The following is a 12,752-nucleotide window of genomic DNA, read 5'->3' on the forward strand; positions in this document are numbered from 1 at the left end:
ATTAATTAAAATCTCTCTTAATTCTCTCACCCTCTCATCTACCGTTCACTTTATATAAATTTTGTCAAGTTCATTTTCATAAATAGAATATTTTCTAACCATAGGTATATTTAATTAAGATCTCTATCTAGTTCATAAATAAATAAATAAATAAATAAATAAATATGATATTTGTCTCTTTATAATATTATTTTAAAAAGTGAGTTTCATTAATTAGTAAAGATATATGGTGGCATGGTGAAATAAAGTTAGAGGACATTTTAATGATAAATTAAAATTAAAAACTGTATTATAATAAAATGGAAGGCAACCCATGTATAAAAAAATTAAACAACAAATTAATAATACTTGAAAGTAATTAGCAACAAGAGAAATATTATTTATTAAAGCCAAACAAACAAACAAACAACAGATGATAATAATAGAAATCAAGCCAAACAAACAAACAACAAATTAATACTTGAAAGTGAACAATATTAGAAATATTAAAGCCAAACAAACAACTGACGGATAATAATAGAAATCAAGCCAAAACAACAACAGATAACTTGAAATTAAGTAAGCAACAGAACTAATTAAACATGCAATGCAACCCACACCAACCAACCAAAACCTCGTGTCTTCGTTCATGATCCTGTCATCGTTTTCAATAAAGTACCTGTCGCAATATTTAAAACATACAGCCATTTCCTCACAAAATTCCCCTTCTCCTTCCCCTTCCCCTTCCCCTCCTCCTTCTCAATTATCAGCAGCTCGGTCTCACGAACCCGCATCAAGAACATCTGCATACAATAAACATGACACCAACCATGAGGCTCGCAAGTAGACACGTAAGACCACCCCGGCGGCGGCACCTCTTTGTCGACTGTCCCAGGCCCAGATAAAGTAGGTTTCAAGCAATGAATACAATATTCGATCTGGCTTTTTCCTCCAACGACTTGATGTAGGGTGAACTCCTTATTGGTGGTGACGTCTTGATCCAGATTGTTGCAGCAAGGGTGGAGGTACAAGCCACGTTCCTTGCAGTGGTAAACGAAGCCAAGGATCTCTTTTCCGCAGGCATCGCAAAAGCGGGACTGGGAATTGGAACTGGTGGAAGGGAGGTGGCGGTGGAAATTAGGGTTTGAGATATTGGCTGAATCAGCGAGGAAGCATTCCTGATGGAGTTGGTGTTTGCCGCAGTTACAGCAACGGTAGCGAAAGCCAAAGCCAGGTTCTTTGCAGCCATCGCACTCGAAGGAGTTGAAAACACGGTTGTCATCGCTTGTAGACTTGAGTTGTAGTAGGTGCTGCCCTTCCTTGCACTTGTTGTTGTAGTACTGATCAGCCATTGATGATCGATCGATGAATAATGGATTATGAATGAATGAATGATTATGATTATATATGATAATGATATGATATATTATATCTTCTCTTTGAATAATCTCGATCTGCTAGCTAGCTTGCTTTTATACACAAATAGTTCGATCGATCGAGACAACTTTCCAAAAAGGTGCCTTGTGTGTGAAACTGATTAGTCGTTATAACCTGCATGCTGGTAATTACGTACGTACAAATATATATCTCTCATATATTTTTCAAAACATCATAACACATCCACACATCCACACATTACGCGTGTTACGCGGAGGAGGAGGAGGAGGGATAGATGAAGGGAAGGAAGAGCTATAGGTTAATTAAATTTAAGGTCAGTCAGTCAGTCAGTCAAGAAACCATCCAAATTTATTTATTTATTTATTTATTATATTTAGAATGATCGATCGATCGGACGTCATAACCCCCCACCCAACAACCCTCGGCATATATCATTAGCATCCACGGGAAAGTTGTTAAGAATTGGTGTCAAGTTAATTAGTCACTAACACAACTAATTAAACACAACACCTTTTACAGTACGCGGAGAGAGACCATGCTAACAAAAGTGAGCTTAGTTTCTTTGAATTATATATATATATATATATATATATATATATATATATATATATATATATATATATATATATTTTTTTTTATTTATCTTTAATTATTAAAACTTGTGTTATTATTACAATACAAGGAAGATGGAATATATATATAAACATTAATACAATAAAATATTATTATTATTATTATAATATTGTGAGAGTATCATACCAAAAAAATAAATCTTCAAACTCAATATATACAGAAATAACTTGGAGTTGAAGACGAGATTGATCGAAAAATATTAATGTTATGTTCTTAAAATTTGATAAACTCGTGAGGGTTGAAATTCATATGTTTAAATGATGACACTGTTTTTACTTATAAATGAATAAAAAAATATGAATGCTAGGTGAACCAACAATTAGAAAGAAAAAACTCTGAGATTACTCATGACGGTAATGATTCATACAAAAGAAAAAAAAAATAGGATACATATTCTGATTAACATATAATGATGGGGTGAAACAATAACCGAAAGAAAAACTAAGAAGATATAATTGTCGGATAAAAATAAAACATCAACAGAAACATGAATAGAATAAAAACATTATTAAAATAAATATAATAATAAATTTATGAGAGTCCTCCATCGATGCCTAGTCAGAGAAACGGAATTACATACTTTGATATAATGTTATAATATTAGAGGAAGATTGTATTAAATTACATCTAATTTAGTATTATAAAATAATTAATACCTTTAATATAATAATATTGTGATATTAACCCATATATTAATTTATATATAATTAATAACAACCTCAAAATCCAAGTCACCAACAGACTAAAACATGCATCTTCAAACATTCAACCAATTCAGACTGACTTTTAGTAATTTTAGGAAAAACACTAATATACTCTGATTTGGCATCAACCGCGTCTAGAAGCCAATTTTAAACTAATCAAACAATATAAGAGTCATGCATGGTTATACTTCAACCCTTCTTAATTTTTTTAAACTATTTTTAAAATATATACTAGGATCGGACTTCAATTTTTTTTTTTAATGTTAATATTATATATTATATCTCATTCAAGTAAAAAAAACATTCGAAACTGCATTTAAGTGAAAATTACTCCACTTTTGTTTATATTGAAAATAAAAATAAATCAAACTTCACTTAAGTGTGTTTGCTTCACTTCTATTAGTAATATTGTAAATAAGAGTGAAACAAATTTTACTCAATAGTGCTTACTTCACTATTATCGAGTGAAGCTTGATTCACTTTTATTAACAACCGTTGGATGTTATTGCTGACCCTGCATTGGTTGTGGTATCTTGAATACTACAATTTCTTAGGATTAGATATTATACTCGTTTGAGAGTATGTCATCTCAATGACCGTGCACGCCCGTCCGGTTTGTTAAGTCGGGAAATTCACCGTGCTTATCTGGAGGGGATTCCATCTGTATCCGCAAACCGTAAAAAAATAATAAGGAAAGACATATGGCTAAATCTCTTACCAATGTTGGAAAATCAAGCCAAAATGCAAAGATGTTGTTTCATCAATTGATTTAATTTGAAATCAAGATCAAAACTCCTTTCAAGTTCCAATAAATTCTCTTATAACATTAATCAGAAACAAAATAATTGTTTTTGTTTATACATTTAAAAACACACTTAGTAACTTAATAACGAGATCAAAATTTCTTAAATTAAAGAAAAGTAAAAAAGATTAGATGGGTTATTTAAATATTTTTTTTTTTAAAAATAAATATTATTTCACTCTCTCAACATCATAAATTAAACTACTCAATTTATTAAAATTATTATTATTTTAATTTTATTTATATATATCAATATTATTTAAGTTTTTTTTTAAATCTTCACCTCCTCAAAATCATCGTCGATTATTATTTTCTCCCTCAAAATTATTCAGATAATTTCTACCGAATAAGCCCTGGTTTTAGGGCTTGTTTTCTTTGAGTTTTTAAAAAAAACCTAACCCAAATCAATTTTTAAATCAATCACATCACTCAATTTATTAACCAAAATACTAAAATACCCTCTATTTTAAATTATTATTTTTTTTATTTTATTTATATATATCAATACCCTTTAAGTTTTTTTATCAAAAAATAATCATCACCTCCTCAAAATCATCACCAATCATTATTTATTTTCTTTATTTAGTTTTTTTAAAAAACCTAAATCCAAACGAGGCCTTAGAGTGTGGGACGTAAAACGGAGACGAATATATTAAAAAAGAGGGAGAATATATTCTATTGTTTAACTGATCAGTAAGAAAGATTCTCGAAACTCTAAATAATTGTTTGAATACGAGTTACATCTACATACCTTCCGCGCTAATATTGACATATTTGGGATGATCAAATAAATAATATGCGTATTTTTTATTTATTTTCTGTTTTGAACAGAAAAGAAAGAGAAAAGAAAGAATAGAATAGCAATATAAAAAATAGTGTTTTTTTTTCTTTCTTCTATTCATATTCATAGAGTTTTCTCCTCAATTTTTTTTTTTACAAAATGAACTAGAAATCAGACCAAACTGAGATTTTGCAGCATAAATATGAATTTGTTATCACATTATGTCTTCCTCACTTCTAAACATTTTTAATAATATTTTTTTTGGGGTTCTTTAGTAAATTGTACAAAAATGTATGTAGATTTTTCAATTTTAATATATTCAATTAGATAATCAAAGTACAAGAAATGGAGAATTACAAAGGTTGTTGTGCTTTAAAATTTTAAAATTAAGATTTCACAATTTCAACGGCTTCAAGTATTGATTGATGGTCATGTTTCCTTATGTAGCTTGTTATGGAGATTTATCAACAACTGTAATTAAGCTAATATATATATATATATATATATATATATATATTAAATTAAATAAAAATAGTTTAAATGAAAATGCAGTCTAAAAAAAATATTACAAGTTAATTGACTAAAGAGTAAAAAAAAGTAAACTATAGAGTTGAAATTAAAATTTGTCTGTTTTAAAGAAGAAATAATCTATCCAAAAATTGATTGTGCTAAAAGTCATATTATAAAAATTGAAAAAAATAAGAAAAGAAAAGAAAAGAAAAGAAAAAGGTGTTCGAACGAGATTAGTTGAGTAATTTCCTCAAAAATAATATAATTAAATTTCTTGTTGAGGTTAATTACTATTTTTCAAAATCAGAAAGAAAATTAGAAGAAAAAAAAACATCATTCAAGAACAATTATAATTAAGACTTCCTAATTTTCTATTATTTACAATTTATGTAGTTATTCTATTGTATTATCTTATAGCTAGTAAAACTGAATTTGAAGCCCGAGCTCCGACAATTGTTTTCGCTGCTCAAATTTTAGAATTAGGTCTTTAAGGGTAAGGGTATTCGTGAATCGATTCGATTAATATGCTTATTAAGTTTTAAATTTGCGTTTGATATTACAAAACTAACATAAATGCGTGATAATTATGAGAATGCAATCAATCAAATTATATAGTTTTATTAATTGAGTTTGGATACCATCAATTACAATCATTATCAACAAACAAACTAACAAACTAGTTACTTAACAATATTATATGATCAATAATCATGATACAATATTAGTTACTCAACACGAACTAGAGCGAACCAAAGCTGAGACAAGACACGAAAACTCCAGAGTTGCACTTTCATACCTTCTTTGAGATCATTACTTTTGACCAAATGATTCCAACCGGTCACAAGATTATATATAACAGTCTCGTTGTTGCGTCCCATCGTCCACTTCCTTACATTCATCTCTTCTTCCACAATATTCCCATTAGTATCAATCATCTTCACCGCAAGACTATTAAGAAGCTTCCTCTTCCTCTTCTTCTTATTCTTCCTCTTTTTTTCCTCCATTGTTGGTGTTGTTTCATCCAACCATTTTCGCTCCGCTTCTGACAAGAAGTTTTTAATTTTACTTAGCGGCATTGATAACCGATTGTTAGTTTTTTTAACATCGCTATCATATAGTTCTCTTTGAAACACGACTGCCACATCCGACCCTCCCATCTCTTGAATCTTATCGATCATCCAAGTCGGCAATTGGGCATCCTTACTATCGATAATTTCCGCAGCTGCAGCACTAGCCCTCTTCCTCTTCCTCATCATCTTTTCGAACGGCGACAACTCGAGTTTTCTTTTCTTGTTCTTCACTTTTGGCGGAGAAGGCATTGTGATGGTCTGACTATCTGTGGGATTTCCACCAAGTGAAAGAAGTGCAGATACAACTAGACGAATCGTTTCATCGTTTTCATCAATACCATCGTCAATCTCATGCAATGGAGGCTTCATTACTACTGATTCAGAAGAAACCAATGCGGAACTCAATTCCATAATAGAGAGGAAATAAAGAAATATATGTTTAAAGAAGTGAAATTTCTTGTTTTAATGTTGGTTATATTTATAGGAAATATTATAAGGATGTAATATCTTAGTTATGGAATTATTATAATATAAATTGGAATATTGATCCAACGGATGGGATGAGTCGTGGAAAATAAAAGCAAGTTGAGGATAGATCCGTATTTCCTAATTAATTAAAGTTTAATTTTTAAATTCCAAATTTATAAATTTAAATAAATTATAGGGCGAGAAGGAATCGAGGAGCTTCAGCTAGGCTCCAGTGAAGTGAAGAAGAAATAGAATAGAATAGAATAGAAAAAAAAATCAAATATTATTATTAATCTTTTTTAATCAATACAATTAATTAATTGAAAACTCTTTTTAAAGAGTGTAATACCTCTTTAAATTGAAATGATATATTAAACTTACATTATTTTTGCTTTAAAATATACATTATCTGCTTGTGTTGATTTTTTTTTTTATTATTTAAAACTATGCCTTACAACTATAAAATAAGATATAAATAATTTGTGGTAATGCATTATTTGTTTTATTAATCTGGATTAAAATTTCAATTTTATTATTAAAATTATTCTAAAATATGAAAACCTTAAACTAGTTACACTCTAAATATTTTAAATTTTATAACTAACTTTTTAATTAAAATTTTTTTAATGTTATTTATTTAATTTTATATTTAATTATATATATATATAATAATAATAGAGGTCTAATAATAATAAGTCTCTAATAATAATAATAATAATAATTTATTTTTTTTAAAATGATTAAAACTATTTCATTAAAATCTCAAAAGTGAGAGGATTTAGAATCAAAGATATGATTAAACGGTAACAATCAAACGAGTATGAACCTGATTATTAACAAATCAAACATACAATAAACATATATTACAAACTGTATAAAATCATAATTATTCAATCATAATTTTTATTTTTTACCAACATGATGTTTCAACATGTTGTCTTCCTCTTCCCAGTTCCTATTGTTCTTTTATTACCTCCGAGCGCATATCATAAATAAACTAAAGCAGAGATAGCAAGGTAAAGGGCAAAAAAAATTCCTCTTGTAATAAAGAGGATGACGGAAGATGTTAAATACTATATATTCTCATTTTGATTTCTTTATTTATATGAATTCGTTCATAATTGATAGAAAAAATTATTCTTAAGGATTTTCGGGTTCTTCACCTTGCTGTTTTTAATTTGAATTTCGATACCATTGTCTTTATTTCCTTCTGTTTCAGTTTTGGAATCTTTAGTACATTTGGATTCCTCTATATCAACATTGAAATTCTCTTATTTATCTTGATTAGTCTGAATATCTTGATCTTTATTTTTATCCGCAGCCATTTTAACTTATTTGATTGCGATTCTCAACTTGTTTTAATATGATTAGATTGATGTTTCACCTCCTTCATTATCGTACTGTTTTATTCTTGTACATAATTTTCTTTATTTTTTATTTCATGTTCTTTAACCACATTTTTATCTGTAATAATAAGCACCTCTGTTCCATTTTTTTGTATCTTTATTTTTTGGCATTTATAAATTTTATAATATTCTTTTTTAGCCAAATCACAATTTAGGCTCGCATGTTATAGAAGGTATTATAGAAACTAGGAAAATTTCCGTACGATTCACACGGATAAGAATAAAAATAAAATAAATTAAATAAATTATAATAATATTTATTCAATGTTTAAAATTATTAAAATAAAAAATATAACGCTCTTATTCCACATTTTATTCATTTCGATAAAACAACTTATTTTCTCACATGTTTCATCACATATTTTTTCCGAATGAATCTCTCATTTCGTGACTTTACACTTTCACTTTGTCAATCAAATATTTGATTCATATTTTTTAATAATTAACATCGTGACCTCACACTTTGGTCAATTAAATATTTGATTCATATTTTTTTAACCACTTTCAAATGATACCGGTCTATTATCCCTCGACAAACCACATCTTAATCACATTTGGTTAAAGGTTGTACTTATTTTTGTTAGGTTGCAAGTTCGAAACCTACAAATAACATTTTTAAATTTATTTTTAACCGTTTTAAGTTTATGGGCGGGTCAACCCACAATTCGACCCAAGTATCCATTTACTCTCACATAAATATCCAAATTAACCACAACTCTCGACCCAGCAATCCGGACACTTTAAAAATTAAGCATCATTATATATATATATATATATAGATTAGTTAGTTAAAAATTTGAACTTTTATTGTTAAAATGTCTCGCGTTCATTAAATTTGGTATTGAATGTTAAATATAAAGTGTTGTTAGCCTAGTTGGTTAAAGGGTTGTACTTGTTTTGTTAGATTGTAAGTTCGAAACCTACAAATAACATTTTTAAATTTTTTTTAACCGTTTTAAGTTTATGGACGGGTCAACCCACAATCTGACCCAAATATCCATTTACTCTCACATAAATATCCAAATTAACCACAACTCTCGACCCGGCAATCCGAACATTTTAAAAATTAAGCATTATTATATATATATAGATAACATATGTATATCTAGGGGTGAGCATTGAGTGGATTAATCCGAAATCCAATCCAATCCGAATCCTAAATACTAATTCGGATTGGATATTTCGGATTGGATTGAGATCGGATCGGATTGAGTTCGGATTGAATTAAATCGGATTGGATTAGGATTATCCAAATTATCCAAACTATCTAAATAAAAATATATTTTTCAATTTATTTTTTTTAAATTAAATTTCATCTTAATATAATATATATTTTATTTATCATCACTTTGACAACAATATTTATATTTATTTTTATTATTATTTTTTTTTTCAAATTCAAATTTAATAATAAAAAAAATTCGAAACTTAAAAAAAAAATATATTTGTTGACTAATTTCAAGTTCATATATCTAAATATTTTTTTGTTTGGATTATCCAAAGTATTTTCAATCCAATCCGTACCCGATCCGTATTAAATAGTAAAATGGTTTGGATTACGGATTGGATAAATTTAGTTTGAATTTAATACGAATTGGACAAAACGGATTGGTTTTACCCATTTGCTCAATATCCTCCCTCATAAAAATAATAATATATAAATACAGTTTTCTTAAACATATTGGTTTAATATAATTTACGATTATCTTACTCATAAAATTTGAAATTTAAAATTTAAAATAAAAAATAAGATAAAATTTTGAATTATATTTATCATATAAGTATTATTATTATTATTATTTTAAATGAAGAGATAGATTTTATAAATTAATTTTAAATATTATTTGCATATTGATTGTGTGTTATAACATATAAATTAATAATTAAATATGGAGAATTGATTAATAAAAAAAATTATAATTATAATTCTTTGTAAAAATAAAATTTACAAGTGTAATATGTGGACAAATATGTGATTATTGTAGGTTAAATTTTCTAAAATATATTATATATATATATATATATATATATATATATATATCTTTAAAGATTATATATATAAATTATATTTAATATATAGAAATAATATAATTTATTTAGGAAATTTGTTATTTCTTGTTCAAAATTTATTTGGTAAAATGATTAAGATGTTTTTATTAATATTTTAACTTGTAATAAAATTAAGGAAAGATAAATTTGGTGTTTTAATTCATAATTTAATTAATATGATTTATAAAATAATTAATAATAATAAAAAAAATGATTTTTCCAAAAAAAAACTCTACCAAGAAGAACTGGTGTTTCCAAACCATCAATGCATGTATATTTATTTTCAAAGAAAAAAACACTTATTTAAACATATATAATTGTACAATTATAGATAATAATTAGGGATATGAACGGTTCATTTCAAATATATATTATCAAATATTGGCTATTTTTATAAACAAAGTTAACTTTTTTATTTTTATTAATTAAATATTTATTTTTTCTCTTTTTTCTTTTATTAATTAATTATCAATTTCCCTTCCTCTTTAATTTATTTACTTTTCTTCAATTCGTTATTTGATATTCTATTATTTTATTTTATTTTATTTCTTTTTACTATTTTTGCATTATTTCTATATCAACGTTAATTATTTAAAATTATTTCATCACTTTAAGTAGTTAATACTTTAATATTACAGTAACTCATTTTTTCAACAACAAAAGACTTGAATAATTATAGATGTTAATCAATTCAATACAAATAGAGTAATAATGAAGATTATAAATAAAAAAATAGTAACTCAATGATTTTATTTATATACTATTATTATAAAACTGAATAAAAGAATTTATTAGAAATATTATTAATTTTATTTTTGTTTATATTAAAGAAAATAAATAAAAATCTTCACAAAAATATTATAAAGAAAAAAATAAAAGGAAATAAATTAAGAGGAGTGACGGAGAGAGCGAATTTGAAGAAATGAATAACGTGTCACATGTAACTCGATGAAAAATAGATAAAAGGTGAAGAGAGAAAAGAGAAAAAAATTTGTTACCATCCCTCAATTATTTATCATAAATTAATTAATTAATAAAAAAAAATGAATGAGAGAGAAAAATAAATATTTAATTAATAGATATATAAATTAAAAAAATAAATTAACTTTGATTAAATAAACCAATTTTTGATACTATACAAGTTTAAATGAACTTTCATACATATAAATCTAAGTGAGAGTGAAATAGTTGTACAGGTATATACTTTAAATTGAAATTTTGTATTTCATTTTCATATTCATGCTGATTAATAGAATAAGAAATAAATAATAATAATAACTAATTTAAATTGGAATTTCTTTATTAATTATCATTTTAAATCATTAAATTAAAAGTATATATTATAAAATTAATTATATTAACTCAACGTTAAATAGTTCAATGGTTACCTAAATAAAAACAATTTTATGTAAATAAGTATCTCTCTTGTTCATTAAGCCAACCATATTATCAATAAACAAAAAGAAAAATAATTGTTTTTTAAACCACTCACTAATTATTAGCATGTATCTCGTGTATTTGCACGAGTAATAATAATATAAAAAATTGTGAAAAAATATTACGGTAAAAATGTGATAGCATTTTTTATTTTATTTTTAACCGTTTTAAGTTTATGGGCAGGTCAACCCACAATCTAACTCAAGTATCAAATTGCAGAACGATCTCTAAAACAATTGATACAGTTTGATTTTTCAACTCAATTAGTTTGACCTCTAAAGTCCACTTCTTCCCCATAATACGAGTAAAAGGAAAAATGTAAAGACTACCATTAAACTAGTCTAAGCGAGACTTACTATATCCATATGAATTATGTCCTCTATCTCTATAAATATAATGGAGTTCTTCTATTATTGCTCATTAATAATAGTGAAATCTATAGCGCATAGTTAAAAAAGAATTATGATTGATTAAAAACTATTGATGAACCACCGCGTTCATCAAATTTGATGTTGAATTTAAACTATAAAATGTTTTTAGCCTAGTTGATTAAAGGGTTGTACTTGTTATGTTATGTTGCAAGTTCAAACCATACCTATAACATTTTTAATTTTATTTTTAACCGTTTTAAGTTTATAAGCGGGTCAACCCACAATCCAATCCAAGTATTCATTTACTCTCACATATATATTCAAATTAACAACCGTTCTCGATCCGGCAATCCAAACACATTAAAAATTAAGCAGAATTATATATATATATATATATATATATATATATATATATATTCCATTAAATTCTCTTATAACATTAATCATAAACAAACTAATTGTTTTTGTTTGTACATTTAAAAACATACTTAATAACTTAATAAGGAGATCAAATTTTATGAGAAGATAAAAAAAAATGGGTTATTTAAATATCTTAAAAAATTAAATATTATTTCACTCTTTCTCATCAATTAAATTACTCAATTTATTAAAATTATTATTATTATAATTTTATTTATATATATCAATATCCTTTAAATATTTTATTAAAAAAATTCTCACCTCCTCGAAATTATCAATAATCATCATTTTCTCTCCTTCAAAGTTATTCAAATTGTTTATACCGAACAAGTCCTAATTTTAGAGTGTAAAAGACTTAAAAAAACGGAGACGAAAATGTTAAAAAAGAGGGAGAATATGATGAGCGGACATCACCATGAAACTTAACAGAATCCCAATTAGACTTGTGGTGAATTTATGGGGGAAATTTCATGATTCTCTTTTTATTGCTGATTGATCAGAGTTGCGGAGTCATCGTACTAAATATCAAGTGTTAGATATCGGTCGAGAAGAAAGATTCTCGAAACTCTGAATAATTGTTTGAATACGAATTACATCTACATCTACTTACCATCATCTGCGCTAATATTGACATATATATTTGGGATGATCAAAGAAATAATATGCATCTATTTTTCCATTTTATTTGAATAGAATAGCAATAAAAAAAATGATATTTTTTTTT

General features: G+C 26.2%; 1 protein-coding gene across 1 annotated transcript; it reads right to left on the reverse strand.

The window, feature by feature from the left end:
- Positions 1 to 5,532: 5,532 nt before the first annotated feature.
- LOC124938412 (B3 domain-containing protein At3g25182-like) lies at positions 5,533 to 5,999 on the reverse strand. Its single transcript, XM_047478883.1, has one exon. The coding sequence runs from the start codon at positions 5,983 to 5,985 to the stop codon at positions 5,533 to 5,535; it is 453 nt and encodes a 150-aa protein (XP_047334839.1). The 5' UTR covers positions 5,986 to 5,999.
- Positions 6,000 to 12,752: the final 6,753 nt, after the last annotated feature.

This window comes from Impatiens glandulifera, chromosome 1 (assembly GCF_907164915.1).
Source record: "Impatiens glandulifera chromosome 1, dImpGla2.1, whole genome shotgun sequence".
Lineage (NCBI taxonomy): Eukaryota > Viridiplantae > Streptophyta > Magnoliopsida > Ericales > Balsaminaceae > Impatiens > Impatiens glandulifera.